The sequence below is a fragment of the Eublepharis macularius genome, chromosome 16, assembly GCF_028583425.1.
Source record: "Eublepharis macularius isolate TG4126 chromosome 16, MPM_Emac_v1.0, whole genome shotgun sequence".
Lineage (NCBI taxonomy): Eukaryota > Metazoa > Chordata > Lepidosauria > Squamata > Eublepharidae > Eublepharis > Eublepharis macularius.
Genome location: NC_072805.1, coordinates 3,362,919 through 3,381,667, shown reverse-complemented (window position 1 = coordinate 3,381,667; position 18,749 = coordinate 3,362,919). Strand labels below are relative to the sequence as shown.

Below are 18,749 nucleotides of genomic sequence, written 5' to 3'. Positions count from 1 at the left end.
TCACTCGATCAAAGAAGGAAACCAGGTTGGTCTGGCAGGATCTGTTAGGAATCCTAACAGATCCCCAGATAGAAAGGCTATGGTCATGGGAATGTCAGAGTATAACGCCTGAACCACCATCCTCTGCCCATTTGGGTCGTCTGCCCTGTGAACAGGCGATAATCATCTGTGGGGGGTGAGGATCTTGGCTCTCCTGCAGATTCTTCTGGTGAAGGATCTGGGGCCAGTTCAGTGTGATCCAAGTGTGAAGCAATCTTTTCGCCCTCCAAACTGCAGAAAGTAGGTGAGTCTGGCTGGAACTGGGAAGTCAGAAGCATTGACGGAACTGACATAGGAACTGAGGGCTTGGTCGGAACTGAGGGGAGGCACCAGTACTGTGGGTGACAAGGATTCGAGCCTGGTAGTGAAATCTTGCCACAAGAACATCTGAGTGGATGGAGTCATAGGGGGCAGCCACAGAAGTGAAGAGGTAGGAATTGGTTGCAGGGGTCAGGCAGCTGATGTCACAAGAGGCTGTGAAAGTTGAGCGCACAGAATATTAGAGGTGCTCAGAACTGAGGTTGGAACCCTTGTTGGATCCATGATGTCATCTCCCAGAAAGAGGCTCTCCTTGTCCTCATGGAACAAGGGAGGGTGAGGATGTACAGGAGCGCTCGACCACCTCCTCTTCATGACCAGACTAAGTCAGACTCGGACTCAGAGCTGAGGCAGAGTATGCTTTCTTCTTATGATGCGACAAGAAGATGGGGTGGAGGCTGACCTTTTCGGGTGCTTGGTCTTATTCTTGGACTTCCTGGTGAGCAGCACTGAGGAAGCACAGCTGGAAGCTACAAGAACCAGAGATCGGTTCTGAGACTGGTCTGGGGTGGGAACCGATGGAACTGGGAAGCAGGACCTGACGCAGCCGGGCATCACAGTGGTAAGCAGAGAAGCCTCGGAACCAGGCTCACATGCAGGGGATGACCTGGCCACCAGGGTATCCACGCTAGACAAGACCTTCTCCCAGAGATCCACTTTGAGCCTTGAGGCTCTGTCACTCCTAGCCTTTGTTGTGAACCACTGGCTGTGTTAACACTTGGCCACATTATAGAGTTTGCCCAAACAAAGGAGGCACAATTCGTGCTGGTCAGTGTGTGGCATCTTAGTATCACACTCACTTCTTGAAAAGAGATTTTGGGGACATCTTGGTTGAAAGAAAACAAGGAGAAGATGCAAAAGAACAGAGCTGCTGGCAGAAGAAACCTCTCCCAACAGCAGAGAAAACAGAGGGAAGTGGCGGGTTTCTTCCCCTCTAAGCACATTCAGTTGGGCGGGAAATTGCCCCATGTGTGCAGAGAGGAGGAAGTGTCCCCTACGGGGCTCTAAAGCTTGAAACCTGTTCGGCTGGCCTGCATCTGTGCAGTACCATGCAGGACTGCACAAGAAGAATACATGGTTCAACTCTATTCCAAACAAAAGTTTTCTGGCAACAAAAGTGAGAAAAATCCATTTTTTAAAATTCACCTAAGGAAAAACCTGCTGCAAAAGATTGCAAATATAAAATGCCGTATGTGTGTATCTGCTTAAGAACCTAATTAAATAATATGCTCACATTTGGATCACAGTGCAGTTCTTCTTTTGCTTAAACCCAATCTTTCAGAAATAATCTCATTGTTGTGATTCCTGATGTTAAAGAAGGAAGATCAGTTGTGAGATTACAAGTTAAGGACTAGCATGCATAAAACAGAAAACTTTAGGTATAAGGTTACCAAGCAGTCTGTGAATCTGAATGTATATACCAGCATCACAGTTGAGCCAAATACTTTTCAGTGAAAATTTTCAGTATGAAAAAGTCCTTTGGGAGTTCTCAAATTTTTTCCAGAGAGCCATGCAAAAGCTTACCTTTTCCATACCAATTTGCTTGCTTCTGCAGCCCCTGTTCAGCATTTGCTTTTCTCTGGATGAGCTTAACTGGTCCCTAGTGATGTCATCACATAGCCAAATCTAATTGGTCACATAATGATATCACTGAGAGAAAGAACACCTGAGCTTTCCCCCCCAGGTAATAACAACAACATTCAATTTATATACTGCCCTTCAGGACAACTTAATGCCCACTCAGAGCAGTTTACAAAGTATGTTGTTATTATCCTCATGACAATCACCCTGTGAGGTGGGTGGGGCTGAGAGAGCTCCTAGAAGTGGTGACTGACCCAAGGTCACCAGCTGGCTTCAAGTGGAAGAGTGGGGAATCAAACCAAGTTATCCAGATTAGAGTCCTACTGCTCCTAACCTCTACAGCAAACTGGATTTGTTAAAAACCTGGGCTTGCACGTGTTTTGTGTGTATCTGTTTTTTTTTTTTAAAAAACAGGGGTTGAGAACATTGAGTTTAAGAAAGTGTCCATTTGGGTTTGTGTATTTACTCCCCACCCCAATCCCTGAATAGAGAAAAACTGTAAACAAAACTATTGTTTTTTCTTTTGCAAAGCTGCAGAAATGTTCAGTACCTACTTCTAATCACTTCTCTATTCTTGGTTCTAACAAACTACCCCCTCTACATCTTTAGAGACTATTCAAAGGAAGGACCTATTCATTTCAGCCAAGACAAAAAAAGACAGATGAGTTACTGTGGGACAATCATTTCTGATCGCTAGAACAGTCAACCACTGAGTTTTCCCTCAAGCATGATAACACATACAGGGACCCATTGAAGGCGAGTCTTTACAGACGGGGCAGTGGCAGCAGCACACTCCCAAGCATGAGAGCGCTCCAACCAGTGCAGTACAGCAACATTAAAAACAATCCTGCTTCATCAACACCTTTTTCTTCTTTTATAGTGGCAATAAGTTATTACTTTTGCATAATAATAAGTTATTACCTTTGGTTATTACCAATTATTACCAAGTTATTACCAAAAAGTTATTACCTTTGGTTGATGTGGTTTCTGGTTAAGCACAAAAACAGCTGCCCCAGAGCCTCATTTCCCCTTCCCCCCTTGAAGAGAACAGAGTGAATCTGCACATGAGCAGCCAACGCTTCAATCTGAATCCAGCATCTTGGCCTACTTGCTGTAGTTACCCCAGTAATTGTTTTGTGGAATCAGTCTGCAAAGTGTCCTACCTTGCAGGGCTGACTTCTTTTTGTTTAACTCCTAGTAGGACTTGATTTTTGCCTCTTCATCTCAAGTTGAGGGTTAGTCAAAGAAGCTGCTGGTGGCATTGCTACTCTGGTAGCAAGGATTCACTTTCCAGTTTTGAGAGGTTTGACTCTTGACCAAGAAACGGCCCTGTGGGACAGGGAGCTTTTCATAAAGTTAACAACAACAATGCTCTGATCCAATTACAAGCTTGTGCAGTTGCTAGAATATAACCAGTTAGAAAAGAGAGAGAATGCTATTGTCGACTTATAGATTGCTTGCTCCTAACTCCACCTGCAGAGCTCCAACCCTTGTATAGGGATGGTATAAAGACCTGCTACCCAGGAAGGGGAAGGGAGAGGATGTGACAACCTTGCCTGCAAATTGCCATCTTTTCTATTTGTTATCTGTCTTTTGCTGGTGTAGTATTTTCTCCCAGTTTTGTAATTCCAGGGATGTGAGCAATGGATGCTTTGGTGTATTAGGATCTTTTTCTTAAATTTTCTATGACTTTATGCTTGTAAGCTGCTTTGAGTCCTGTGTTCCACTAGAAAAGCAACAGATAAATATGCTAAATAAAATAAACTTAAATAAATGGACTATTTGCATTGTCTACTTTCTGGCATTCAGACAGAGTAAGAATTAAATTCAGCCCCCATCCTTGTCTATGACAAACCAGATAATCAGTGCCGCGATCAGTTTCTGAACTGGGAAGTTCGAATAGGGAAAGGGACCATATGCAGATATGACATCTAGTGGGATTAGTGAAATATATCTGAACTGGTTGATGGGTTATTTTGACCAATCCAAAGTGATCTAACACAGGGAAGATGTATAATCATAATTACACCAGCACATTTTTCCTCATAGAACAGCTTGTTCAGTTAGTAAACTTAGATAAGTCTCTGTGTCCAGGGCCAAAGAGGCCCCTGGACTCCCCAGTGCTCTGAGACTTGCATGGCTTCAAGGCTGGACTGGCTGGGAGACAACCCAGCAGGAAGCCCAGCTGGAGAAGCAGTGGATATCACTGGGGTGGACGAGCCTATACCTCAGCAGCCTCCTGAGGGTCACTGGAACAGCAGCCTCAAACGGCCCTTCCATGCTACCGAGGCAGTCCCAGTGGCTGAAGGGAAGTCCGCTGACCCATCTGATGAGGAGGGCGGGAGCCATTGGGCTGTGGAAAGGCTCCAGGCTGTGCTGGCTGGGCAAGACACCAGGGCATGGCCACAGCCTAGAGCACAGATGTAGCATCTGCTCTACGTCACGCGGAGGAAGCTGGCTAGCTCCAGCCTGCAGCCGAGCCCAGAACAGTCAGTGGGAAGCGAAGGGGAAGTCTCCAGGTGTGGCGATGGGCTCCCCCATCTGCCACTTGACTCTGGGGTGAGGGAGGGAGCAGCTCTGGGAGGGAATGGAGGCTGGGGGTGGGGAAACTTCCAGAAAAGCCCTATAAAATGGGAAGCAGCAAGGGAGGCTGGGGAGGAAGAGCGAGACAGCTCTGGTGGGCATCCGAGAGAAGAAGCCCAGCTGTTCTAAGGGGCCAGAGGGTGCGTGGGTGCTGTAAACCCCCTCCTTCCCTTTTCCAAGGCCTCCTCACAGGTAATCCTGACTGCAAGGGCATCCTAGATGGCGAACCTCCCCCAGACTTTGACCCTGTGAAATGCCCGAGCGTGGCATTGCTTCACCCATATCCCTCTGCAATTTTTAGCTGTGCATTATAATCCTACTGTTTTGACAATACGGAATGTTCTTTTAGAAGCTAGCTTCCCTTATATATATATATATATATATATATTCATAACTGCAACTGTACTCCATCTCCTTTCCACTTTTACATTAGATTTTCAGATTAGTAATAGGTGCCATGTGGTATGCCACCAAAACTATTATTGAGAATGATACAAATTGCCTTAATAATTTGGAAACGAAACTTCATATTGGTTGTACACACATATTACAAATAACGTAGGCATTACAGATACAAAATCATCTGAGAACTTGAAACAGAATCACAGCAGGTGGCTATGCTAAATGTGCAAATCAATCTGGATATCGGAGATAAATGGGTGCACCTCAAGTGCAATGCAGTTTTAAATTTAGATCAACGCACAATAATCAGCTGGTGGAGGGATTCGGAGGCAACATGGTCACCAAGTGGGTGAATGCCAGTTTGATGTATAAAAACATCCCAGTACACTTCAGTTTGTTCATGCCATGCGAATTCACACTAAAGTATGTGCCTCAGGCCTGACAAATTATTTCTTACCTTCCAGCTTGACATGATATATTAGAAGGAAAGAACCATAACAACCTTTGTTTTACAAGTTTAATGCATTTTACACATAAACACCTCTCCCCACCAGTACTGTATAAATTTGCAGTTATAATCTGCGACTTCTGTAAATCATGCTGATTAAGCAGATTGTATATTTTTCTTATTTTGTATAATTTGTTTTGTTCCTGATAGAGGAAGTTATATGAGTGACTGAAATGTTGCCCCATGGCCACTGGAAAGTTTATTCAACCACAAGTCTGGCTTCTGAGATTTCACACAATTGGAAGCCAAAAGACAGAAACCATGTAATACCTTTAAAGACCAAATGAAATAACAAACACGTTGTACAAGCTTTTCAGTTCTCTAGAACTCTTAATCTGGCTAGATGTTAAAAAGCAAGAAAGGCGGGCAATCTTCAGGCAACCGTTAGCTAAGTTTGTTATTCAACCCCAGGTGGGTTGTTCTGGGGACGTCAACGTTCATGCCGAGGCTGCCTTGCTGGGAATGGCTCAGGATTTCATGGTCCTCATGACAAACAAGGCCCTGTCTCAAGTAACAACTGGTCCTACACGTTGTAAAGGTCACATTCTTGATCTGGTATTTTGTTCTGTGCAGTAAAAAGGTGATTTGAAGGTATAAGAATTGAGGACAGATCCTGTGTTAACCCAACTCTTAGGCTGGGTTTAGACTTAGGGGGATACCTAGTATCTGCAGGGGTGGGGGATCAGATGGACTATAAACAAACAATAATAATAATAAATAAAATGATCCATCTTGAGAGCCAAATGGTTTTCCTATTGGGATGGTCAGTGCTCCTGTCCATGTCCTGGTTGACCTCTGGAATGAAGAAATGGCTTGGGAAGTTGCAACAGTCACTCCCCGGCATTCTGCCTCATATGCTAGAGCACAGGTAGCTCATCGGCTTACTGTGAGGCTGCAGGTGACAACAAGGCAAGACAGCCAGCTAGAGCGACAGTGGAGGGAGATTCAGAATGAATCCAAAATCAAAAAGAGTCCAGTAGCACCTTTAAGACTAACCAATTTTATTGTAGCATAAGCTTTCGAGAACCACGTTCTCTTCGTCAGATGCATCCAGTAAGACATGAGCTGAAGCTTATTTCAAAACTTACTTGGTGGTGGTGGAGGTAGAAACAATAGGTCAGAGGCCTACAGGGATCTGGCCTGCAGAAGGGCGGCACCTGGCACTTATCTTTGATGATCTTCTCATCTTACTCCCAGTAAGTGCCATGTCACATTCAGAAGTTACATCATTGTGCCTGGAGGCGGGCATGCTCGTGCCCTTCACAATGGTGTGCCCACTGAGCACTGGCCCAGGAGGCTTTTTGGCCCCTGTGAAGTGTGGGAGCATGCCCCATGGGCTGTTGGAGCTAGACCTCTGGGGCAGCTTTTAAGGTGCTGGGCCCCAAACGCTAGGGTCCTAGTTTGGATCCCATCTTCACATCTCACAGGAGCCAGCCAAGGGCTTAAATAGATCTGCAGATTGGTACTGGGTCCAGGCTAGAGATAGGCACGAATCGAATAACGACCCCAAAAAACGCATGAATCAGGCCGGTTCGTGGTTTGCGAAATAGTGGTTCATGGAAGCTTGTTTCCACTAACCAGTCTACTGGTTCATTTGGGTCGTATTAAAGGGGCAGTTTAAATGGCCACTTCTCCAGTGAAATGGCCATATAAACTTTTCCTGTCACTTGTAAGCGGCAGGGCCCTTTAAACTGCCCAAACTCACGAACCACGAACCTCACAGTTAGGTTTTTTTGTGGTTCGTGCCCATCTCTAGTCCAGGCCCTGCCTGCTGGAAAAGGACAGCCAGTGGATTTAAAAGAGCTGCATGCAGCAATGAAGAGAAGCACGGAGATGGCTCTGTCTGTCTGTCTGTGGTGCTTGTGGAAACCCTTCCAGTGCCACTGAGGGTCCCCTTTGAAGTCCAAGGAAGGGAGTAGTTCCGGCCTTTGGGGGCTCCCCCTCCCTGCTCTGTTTCTAGGCTCTTGACTCCCTTAGCTGCCGCAGAGCCTTCTGGGCTGGAGTCCTGGCCCTTCCCATGGTTCCCTCCTCACAGCAAGCTGGATGGCTGAGCTGGCGGGGGCAGGGATCCCCCAGCTAATGCTGACAGCCCTGGTAATTGAAATACACCCAACCTCGAGTTCTTTCCTCCCTGAAACTTGCAGTAGAGGTGATGGCCATCTGGACAGCTGGCGGGAGAGGCTGGCATCGTTCCAAGGCAGGTTGGAGGCATCCTCCACTCAAGGGCTGCACCCATTTGGGCCCCTGTGAAGTGTGGGAGCATGTCTGCTGCTGGGCGTGATGATGTCACTTCTGGAAGTGATACTGTTGCGTCCACTGGGAGTTGTGCTGGCCCAGGAGTATTTTTGCCTCCCCAGCCCATTTCCTGGGCTTTCCCCCTTGCCAGCCAGGTGAGTGAGTGAGCAGGAGGCAGAGGCTGGGAGCAGGGGATTCCCCAACCCCGCCAGGCTGAGCTATACCTCCTGGTATGGGATCATATACTGGGTTCCAGCACATAACTGATGCTATCAGTCACAAAGCCTCAGGGCCTCCAAAGCTTCTGAGGTCCTCCTGTATTGGGAACTAAGCCTGTGGGGGCCTATATGAGACTGAGCTTAGCTCTTCTGCTACTTTCTCTTGCTTAAAAATGTGACTTCTTGGAATTTAATGCTTGCCTTGGATTATACTTCTTACCTCTGGTCCTTGTAGCTTGGATGGCTTATTTAGACTTGACCTTACCCTGGCCTTGAACCTGCTTCTTGTCTCTGGCTCTACACCTAGTACTGCTCACAGACTCCGGGCAGCTCCAGTCCAACACTGGAAAAAACTTCAAGCTCTCTGCTAGAAGCGTCTCTGCATTCAGTCTGTACTAGAAGCTAGCTGTGGTCCTTGCTACACGGACTGCCTTTGCATGTCTTATTTGCATTCTGCCGCACTCTGATGGGTCTGGTCTCACAGTGAGAGTCCTACTGGACCAGTGCCTGACCAGCTCTTCCTCATAGGCAAAGAGGTACTTATGGTGCCAGTTCAATAGCTCAAGCAGGGGCAACAAAATACACTTGAATGGTCCCATTTATTATGTGGCCACTGTTACACTTCCATTCTCCACTTGTTAGAATCAGTTGATGTTACATTTTCTTTCATATAATAATTGAGATACGAACAATAAATTTCTGTGAAGATGCTTACGTTTTAAAATGCTTACCAAGGGGAGCCATATATCCTGAAGCCTCTGACTGTCACTTCTGAATCTTGCAGGTATATGCAGTTTGTTAGGAGGGCCTGTACATTTTCATAGTTTTCTGGTTTCAGCTTGGATACAGAGGGGAAATAGTAAAAGTCCTGCTTGATTAAGTCTGCCATGAACTCTTGATCAAATGTCAGTTCATGATTGCCTGCTATCACAATCTTGTATTCATATGGTAGGCTGCCTAAAATAGAAGCAGAAAATATAGAGTAAAGCTCATTTATTGTTATACTTCTGATTGAAAAATTCAAATAAATTTTGCATAATGATTTAAATTACTCTGAAAACACAGCTGGATTTTATAAAGAGATTCACAAGCTAAAATGAAGAAGACATACAAGAAGTCTTGATAAGTAGATACAAAGACATTTAAAGAATGACACCAATATTTTCATCAGAATTCCCTGTACATTTATTTGAAGAGAATTATTAACACTAAATTGCCTCTATTAGCATCTAAATGTTATGCTGATACTGAGATGAGAAAGCAGCGTAAATGTGATAGTGTATAAAATTCATCCTCAACACTTGAAAGATCAGATCAAATTCCTCTGCACTGACTCATCTAGATCAGCTACTATTATTTGCTTTCACCCTTTCCTTTGGAAGGGAACTCAAAGTCTTTGGTGCCATTCCCCCCTTTCTAAGTTATGAATTAGTTGAGTGTTGTTCTCTGAGGGGTTAAACTTAGTCAGTATACCTACTTCCAAACGGTTGGCATCTGTGTGGATAGTGAAATCTTTGCAACTACTAGTGAGCTTTCCTGGGAAAACTGCAGAAAATTCTAACTGTGACCAACTCCCAACCCAAAAACTTACGAATGACACATGCACAGATGTTGGGGGGGGGAGCCACCCACCGGAGTCTGAACACTACTTGGGTCGCTCTGGCAACCAAATCAGATACAGCTGCTTGCCTTGAGATTGTGCACTGGGAGGACTGGGGAGCAGCAGCGACCAGCATGATGTGGTGGCAAATGGGAACAGCGTCAACATGATGGCAACGCAGAGAGAATGAAGCGATGCAGGGATAGACACCACCATATTGTGTAACTAAGTGTCTCTCTACACAAGACCTCTTACACAGGGATGCTCAAGTGCCTCCCAGAAGGGGAGGTGAAACTAGCAGAGCCTTGGGGGAGGAGGAAATAAATCTCTGAGGAGCATCTCTGCTGGCTCTGGAGAGGTGAAATAGACAAAGCCTTCGGATCTGTCTTTTAAAATCCGGCTTCCTGGCTAACATTGCATCTCCCTTCACTTGAGCATCCTCGTGTAAAAGATCTCGTGTAGGGAGCCTCTTACTCTTGTCAAAATCAGGGGGCTCAGCAGCAGACATGGGGGAATAATTACCAGTAGGATGCCACCTCCAGGACAAAGATCAATTCCTCACATTCTTCCACTTCCTGTGAAGTAATTTCCTCAGAAAAAATTAAAATATAATTTCTTGTGACATACATCACTTCCCCGCACTCCTCCCTCCTCTCTCATGGGCTACTCCTCCCTCTGACAGCAACAGGACTACTTCCCCTGTGCTTTAAGGCACAGCCTTCCGTGATGAAAATTGCAGAAGGGGAGCGCTGTGTTAGTCTGCAGCAGCAAAATTAAACGAAAGTCCAGTGGCACCTTAAAGACTAACAAAATTTATTCCAGCATAACCTTTCTTGACATAAGAACAGCAGGATGTGAATCCAGTGGCATCTTACAGATCCACAAGATTTTCAGGGTATAAGCTTCCAAAAACCCTTACTTCGGATCCGGCAGAGGAATCTGTCCTTCCATGAAGACTGTCTTTCTGCCCCACTAAATCTACACAGGCAATAAAGTTCTACATGACTTGGAGACCTTTTTTCACCACCTGCACCTGAAGGAATACTTTCATCAAGCCTCAAAACAGAACATGAATGGACAGGCACAGCATCCTCACAACATAACCATTCACAACCAATTGGTGACAAGCTGCCCTCTCTCCAACCCTCTGATGGGCAACACATTGACCACCAACTGCCACCCACCCAAGGCTACAGGGAGAACGACTCTATGTGGGCTGCTGCCTCCCGATGGTCACAATGCCACATTAGATCTCTATGTAGAATGCTTTCACTACCAAGCCCAAATTGACATGATCGAGAAACATTATCTCCCACAACACAACCTCACCCACACTAAACAAATTGCAACAAACAAACAACCTCAGACCCCATTCAGGAATACCAAAGAGAACTAAGCAGGATTTTAAAGGGATTATCCAGACGCTTACAGAAACAAATCTATATGGACACACCACAGGAACCTTGACAAGGCCCCTTCTCTCTTCTGCCCAAAGCACACAAGCCAGTGGCAACACAGGATGTCCTATTGTCTCTGACACAGGCACCATCACTGTTGCGGTCTCTGGACGCAAGGACTCCATTCTCAGACCCTATGTCATCAATGCCCTCAGTTACGTGCGAAACATCACAGACTTCCTTAGAAAAATACAATCTGTTGACAATTGTCCAGGTAACACTATTTTGGTTGCCATTGATGTTGAAGAGCAAGATCCAGGTCCAATGGCACCTTAAAGACCAACTAGATTGGTGTCAGGTCTTGCCAGGCATTTCTCCCAAGCACTTTACTGCATCACTCAGGTATATGTGTTAACGTTTCTTTATTAAAGAAGAATACCAGTATCAAGATGGTCAGACAGGATCATTGGCTGAAGTGACTCAAGGTAGGAAAGCAAGGTTAATTATAGGGCAAGGTTCCCGCCCCCAATGGGAAAGAAAGACCGTTAGGATTTTGGTGCACTGGGTCATGGAGCCAGGGAAGAGGGGAGGAGGGAAAGGATGAGCTCTGCTCAGTCTCTTAGGAGGTTGGTGCAGTCTCTGCTGGAACTTCAAGGCCACTTTCTCAAGCCTGCCAGGAAATCGTAACCAAAACACCTGCAAGATAAGCAGCTAGCAACCAGTCAGCAAAACAGGTTCCCTCTGCATGTTCTCAGAGGTACACTACACACTGCAGCAAGAAATTCATAACACATGGCAGATATGCTGGAGGTGCATCTGACAATTGGTCTTTAAGGTATTATTTGGACCATGTTCTTTGACTGCAGACCAAAACTATCTTCATGAATGTTGTCTTTGTCCACCAACATCCCTCACAAAGATGGACTACAAGCCATTAAAAACACCGTATCTGACTCCACCACAGTCTACCAAGCTCTGCCAGTTTGTTCTCATCTGCAACTATTTCTGATTTGGTGAACATTTATTCCTTCAGATCAATAGCACAGCCCTAGGCACTTGCATAGCACCACAATATGCCAACATTTTTATGGCTAACTTGGAACAGCACTTTTTCAGCTCCCACCAACTAACACCGCTCCTGTATTTGAGTTTTATTAATGACATTTAATCATCTAGACACATCAGAAAGAAGCACTGGAGGAATTTCAATAGGCCTTCAGCAACTTCCCTCCCACCATCAACTTGACCATTACTCAATCCACACAGAAAAGTGGCTTTCCTCAAAGACACTTCAAGGGCAGATTACAATGTGAGATTGCTGAACCTGAGTTCATTTACAAGTTCAGACTGATGGAACCTGACAGGCTGACTATAGACATAGGATTTTATCTCACTACACACAGAGGAGTTAGCCGTGTTAGTCTGTGGTAGCAAAATTAAAAAGAGTCCAGTAGCACCTTTAAGACTAACCAATTTTATTGTAGCATAAGCTTTCGAGAATCAAGTTCTCTTCGTCAGATGCATGGTACAGAAACTGGTCAAATATAGAAGGGTATCTCACTACAGATGCTCACTACAGATTTCTGCTGTAAATGAGGCTGCATTCTGCCTTTACATCCTGACTCCCTTCTTTGCTTCACCCTTGTATCTCACTACTGGGATATAAAGGCTCAGGGATCTCCACTCCTCCTTGTATCTGAAAAAGGGGCTTTCACTGTTGAAAGCATGTACACCAAAAATCTTGTTGGTCTCTGTGGTGCCACTGGACTCAAATACTATTCTTCTACTGCAGACCAATACAGCTACATACCTGGAATTTGGCTTAAAGAGTTCACTTCACCAGATGCTTGATGTATACAAAGAACTAATCATATCAAAGTGAACTCAGTCTTCTACAAAAACAGAGGGAACTTTATTCAGAACATAAGAACATATAGTGCAGTGGCTGGAGTGTCGGACTAGGATCTGGGAGACCCAGGTCAGAATCACCACCACTCTGCCACAGAAGCTCAAGTCACACACACTCAGTCACACACACTCAGCCTCAGCCTTGGTCAAGTCACACACACTCAGCCTCACAAAAGAGTTGTTGTGAGGATAAAATGGAGGAGAGGAGAACGATGCAAGCCGCTTTGGGTCCACATTGGGGAGAATAGAATAAATAAAGTAAATAAAGTAAGAAGAGCTCTGGGGGATGAAACTATTGGTCCACCTAGTCATTTCTCATCTCCTTTACTGAGTTGAAATTTGGGGACGGAGAGAGGGAAACCTATATAGTATAGAAGTAATCCATAACCATTTCTTAAGACGTATCCTAGCCCTCCTCAGGGGTTTCCAGCCACTTTGTCAAGAGCAGAATCAGGTCTCCCTGCAGAGCAGAGCAGAGTCACCTGGGCTCAGGAGCACATGGTCTGCAGCTGCTAGAGGAGGTAAGGGCTTTTTGCCTTTCTTGGCTGTGGTGGGTTAAGCTGAGAAGCTAAGGGTGGTCCTCTCTAGCTTTGGGGCTTTTTGTGTGTAGTTTTGTGTTGATTTGAGTGTAGTTTTGAGGCTGAGTGTGTTTGGGCTTGATTGTGTTTGAGGGTGAGTGTGTTTGTAAGGCTGCTGGGGGTTGCTGGAGTACAAGCCACACACCCCCTTTGTGCTCACCTCCTGTGCTTAGCAGGAAGTGACCTTTTGCATTGAAAAGGCAACTGCTGGGCAGGGGCGCGAGCCTTTGGCGCGAGCCGAAGGGCGAGAGCTAAAGGGCTCTTGGCCTGTGGCTCTTAGCCGGGGGATCATAGCCGTTTTCTTTCCTCTTAGTGTGTTATTCCTAAAACAGAATAATGAAGTCAGAATGCCAGCAGGGGGTTGGGGGCTTTCCAGTGTATTGCACTGAGTGTCACATGTATGACTATCTGCCTTCTGGTCAGAAGTCCTGGATGTGTGCTCGCTGCAAGGAGTTCCTGGTTCTCAGGGAACGAGTACGTACCCTTGAGGCCAAGGTGGCTGACCTGGAGAAGCGGAGACAGTTAGATAGGCACGAGGACAAGATTCTCAGGGACAGGATAGATGTGTCCCACTCTAAAAATGGCAGCGTTCTTGTTGTCAAGGAGAATGAGGATCTTGTGGAATCAGGGCACCGTACTGAGGATAAGGGGAACATGCCCTTAGAAGGGACCTCTTCTTCAGTTGGTGAGCAGGTTTCCTTTCGCATCAAGGAACCATCCCTGGGTGGGGCGGGAGGGAGGCTCTTGGTAGTTGGTGATTCGATCCTTAGACAAGTAGATAGCTGGGTGGCACAACCGCGTTCTGACCGTATGGTGACTTGCCTGCCTGGTGCGAAGGTAGCGGACATTACGCGTGTTATAGATAGGCTGGTAGATAGTGCTGGGGAAGAGTCAGCGGTTGTGGTCCATGTTGGAACCAACGATGTTGGGAAATGCAGTCGTGAGGTCTTGGAACAAAAATTCAGGCTGTTAGGCAGGAGACTCAAGGCCAGGACCTCCAAGGTAGCCTTCTCAGAAGTGCTACCTGTTCCACGCGCAGGGCCAGAGAGACTAACGCAGATCAGGAGTCTCAATGCGTGGATGAGACGATGGTGTAGGGAGGAAGGGTTCAAGTTTGTTAGGCACTGGGATTCTTTTTGGGACAAGCGGGAGCTGTACAAGAGAGACGGTCTCCACTTGTCCCGAGAAGGAACCCAGCTGCTGGCACTTAAAATCAAAAAGGTGGCAGAGCAGTTTTTAAACTAAATGCTAGGGGAAAGCCGACAAGAGATAAAGTGTCTCTGGTTCAGGATGGTTCATCTCAGAGAGATGAAGGGCTAGGTAAAACACTTCTACAGGGAGATAGATTAGAGTTGTCAACTGAGATGGAGACAAACAGTGCAGATGACCTAACTACGTCTCGAGGCAAAGTGTGCCGGGGAAGTTACAGGTGTTTATATACAAATGCTAGAAGTGTCCGAGGTAAAATTGGGGAGCTGGAATGTTTAGTGTTGGGCGAATCCATAGACATTGTGGGCATATCAGAAACTTGGTGGGATGAGGAAAATCAGTGGGACACGGTGATTCCTGGATATAAATTATATCGGAAGGATAGGGAGGGAAGGGTTGGTGGTGGGGTGGCTCTATATGTCAGAGAAGGTATACATTCCAGTAAGATTGAGAAGGTAACTAAATTAGATTCGCTTCTGGAAATGCTATGGGTTGAAATTACGGGCCCAAATGGAAACTTAACTGTGGGAGTTTGTTATCGCCCTCCAGATCAGAAAATAGAGGAGGATTATAAAATGATGACAGGATTAAGGATGACTGCTAAACAAAAAAACTGTGTTGTAATGGGTGATTTTAACTACCCACACATTGACTGGGCCAATGGGTGTTCGAATCGGGGGAGAGAAAGTGAGTTTCTAGACTGTCTCAATGACTGTGCTATGGAACAGATGGTTACAGAACCTACTAGGGGAGAGGTGATCCTGGATTTGGTCCTCAGTAATGCTGAAGACCTGGTGAGAGATGTAAATGTGATTGCACCACTTGGGAACAGTGACCATAATGTTATTGAGTACAACATATGTATAAATAGGAAATTGCCAAATAAGACCAACACAGCCATGTTTAACTTCAAAAGGGGTAACTTTTCTGAGATGAGGGGGTACGTGAAGAAGAAACTGAAAGGGAAAGTAAAAAAGGTCAAAACACTTGGGGAATCTTGGAGACTATTTAAAACTACAATCCTGGAAGCTCAAATTAAATATATACCGCTGGTTAGGAAAGGCACAAATAGGTTTAGGAAAAGGCCAGCATGGTTAACAAGCAATGTAATAGAAGCTGTAAAAGGTAAAAAGGATTCTTTTAGGCAGTGGAAAACTAGTCGGAGTGAGGTTGATAAAAAGGAGCATAAGCTGTGGCAAAAAAAGTGCAAGTCTGTGATCAGACAGGCAAAAAGGGAATATGAGGAGCATATTGCAAAGAACATAAAGAAAAACAATAAACAATTCTTTAAATATATTAGAAGTAGGAAACCAGCTAGGGAGGCAGTGGGGCCCTTGGATGACCAAGGCGTAAAAGGATTACTAAAGGGTGATAGGGAAATGGCCGAGAAGCTGAATGCGTTCTTTGCTTCTGTCTTCACTGTGGAAGATAAGAAGTGCATGCCCACTCCGGAAGCACTGACTTTGGGAGGGGTTTTGAAAGACCTGAGTCACATTGAGGTGACGAGAGAGGAGGTTATGCGACTGCTAGATAATTTAAAAACTGATAAATCACCGGGCCCAGATGGCATACATCCAAGAGTTCTGAAAGAACTCAAGTGTGAACTTGTAGATCTCCTCACAAAAATATGTAATCTGTCATTAAACTCTGCATCTGTTCCTGAGGACTGGAAGGTAGCTAATGTTGTCCCCATCTTTAAAAAAGGTTCCAGGGGAGATCCGGGAAATTACAGGCCAGTCAGCCTGACGTCAATACCGGGTAAGTTGGTGGAAACTATTATCAAAAATAAAATTAGTGGGCACATTGATGACCAAAAGCTGATGAGGAAAACTCAGCATGGGTTCTGTAAGGGAAGATCTTGTCTCACCAATCTGTTAGAGTTCTTTGAGGGAGTGAACAAACAAGTGGACAAGGGAGACCCGATAGATATTGTTTATCTTGACTTCCAGAAAGCTTTTGACAAAGTTCCTCATCAAAGGCTCCTAAGTAAGCTCAGTAGCTATGGGATAAAGGGCCAAGTCCTCTTGTGGATCGAAAACTGGCTAATTAATAGGAAACAGAGAGTGAGTATAAACGGGCACTTCTCACAGTGGAGGGTGGTGAGCAGTGGGGTGCCACAGGGGTCGGTATTGGGTCCAATGCTTTTTAACTTGTTTATTAATGATTTGGAATTGGAATTAAGCAGTGAAGTGGCTAAATTTGCAGATGACACGAAATTGTTCAGGGTGGTGAAAGCCAGAGAGGACTGTGAGGCACTCCAAAGGGATCTGTCGAGGCTAGAAGAGTGGGCATCCATGTGGCAAATGAGGTTCAATGTAGCCAAGTGCAAAGTAATGCACATTGGAACCAAAAATCCAAAATATAAATACAAGTTGATGGGGTCTGAACTGGCGGAGACTGACCAAGAGAGAGATCTTGGAGTCATGATAGATAACTCACTAAAAACGTCAGCACAGTGTGCGACTGCCATAAAAAAAGCTAATGCTATGCTAGGGGTTATTAGGAAAGGGATTGAAAACAAATCAGCCGGTATCATAATGCCTCTGTATAAATCGATGGTGAGGCCTCATTTGGAGTACTGTGTACAGTTCTGGTCGCCACACCTTAAAAAAGATATCATAGCACTGGAAAAAGTACAGAGAAGGGCAACTAAAATGATTAAAGGGTTGGAACACTTTCCCTATGAGGAAAGATTGAGGCGCTTGGGGCTCTTTAGCCTAGAGAAAACACGACTGAGGGGAGACATGATAGAGGTTTACAAGATAATGCACGGGTTAGAGAAGGTAGAGAAAGATGTGTTTTTCTCCCTTTCTCACAATACAAGAACTCGTGGGCACTCTATGAAATTATTGAGCAGTCGGGTTAGAACAGATAGAAGAAAATACTACTTTACACAAAGGGTGATAAACACATGGAATTCGTTGCCACAGGAGGTGGTGGCAGCTACAAGCATTGCCAGCTTCAAGAGGGGACTGGACAAATATATGGAGCAGAGGTCCATCAGTGGCTATTAGCCACAGGAGATAGATGGTATTCTCTTTGTGGGGAGGTGGTGCTCTGTCTTGGTGCTGGAAGGAAGGCAGTGGGAGGGCTTCTGGTGTCCTGGCCTCACTGACAGTCCTTTAGATGGCACTGGATTTCTAGCCACTGTGTGTGACAGAATGTTGGACTGGATGGGCCACTGGCCTGATCCAACATGGCTTTGCTTATGTTCTTATGTTCTCCCCTCCCTTAGAGCCTGAGCGCATGTGGCCATTATATAATATTGGGTAAAGAATAAAAATCCTATGCAAGTTTCACTTAGTCAACAATCCTTCAATTTTTTGATGGTCAATAACTCGCGGCACTCTGTTTACCTTAATGAGATATTCTTAAATTACTCTATTCCTGATGATCTTATAGGGTCTCTGGCCACTTACCTCCAACGTAGGGATTGGATTTTTAACTCTGATGCATCGATCAATTGCTCCCAAATTCTAAATTCAAAAGCAGCACCATAGTTCAAATATAGTAAACTTCACCATGTTTGCTCTCCTTATCTTGTTATCATCTCTAATCATAATCTTAGAGTGTCCTTTACCCTGTTGCAATTTCAATTCATGCTCTCGGTAATATTGTCTGGACATTATTCTCAAACTCCTATAGCCCAAAGGGTCTGTATCTGGGTGGATCTCATACACTACAGGATTTACCTCATTTTATCCTTTTTTGCTCTTTATATTCTGACCACAGATCAAAGTTTCTGGAGGGATTTTTATCTGGTTTAAGCTTATACACAGACATAAAGAAAATCTCACTTTTGCTTTCTGCTATTGACACAGACATTTCATATAGAGTTTCACTTTTTGCCTTTGCTGCTATGAAGATAAGGTCTAATGCAGAAAAGAAAGAGGATTGAACTTGCAGTTAACTTATTGACTGATGGTTTTAATCAATGTCTGTTTTAACGGAATTTTTCCTATATTCTGGTAAATCTGTATTGTATATAGTTGTATTTTACCTATTTTTTATCTTATCTAATGGGGTTTTTGTAATTTTGTGATGGCCTATGGCTATGGTAGGAGGGAGTCAAGCTCCATTTTAAAACTATTCACTACTAGGGGTGTGCAAAGGCACAGTGGTTTGGCTTTCCCGATTCGGGTATACCCGAATCGAGAAGTCGGTTCGGGAACA

General features: G+C 45.0%; 1 protein-coding gene across 2 annotated transcripts in view; it reads right to left on the bottom strand.

Moving 5' to 3' along the window:
- MPPED1 (metallophosphoesterase domain containing 1) overlaps positions 1–18,749 on the bottom strand; it is a 158,801-nt gene that overhangs the window by 80,831 nt on the left and 59,221 nt on the right. For both annotated transcript variants that reach the window (XM_055000494.1, XM_055000495.1), the window contains one exon: positions 8,616–8,841. In XM_055000494.1, the coding sequence (XP_054856469.1) occupies positions 8,616–8,841 (226 nt within the window). The remainder of the gene's footprint in view (positions 1–8,615; positions 8,842–18,749) is intronic.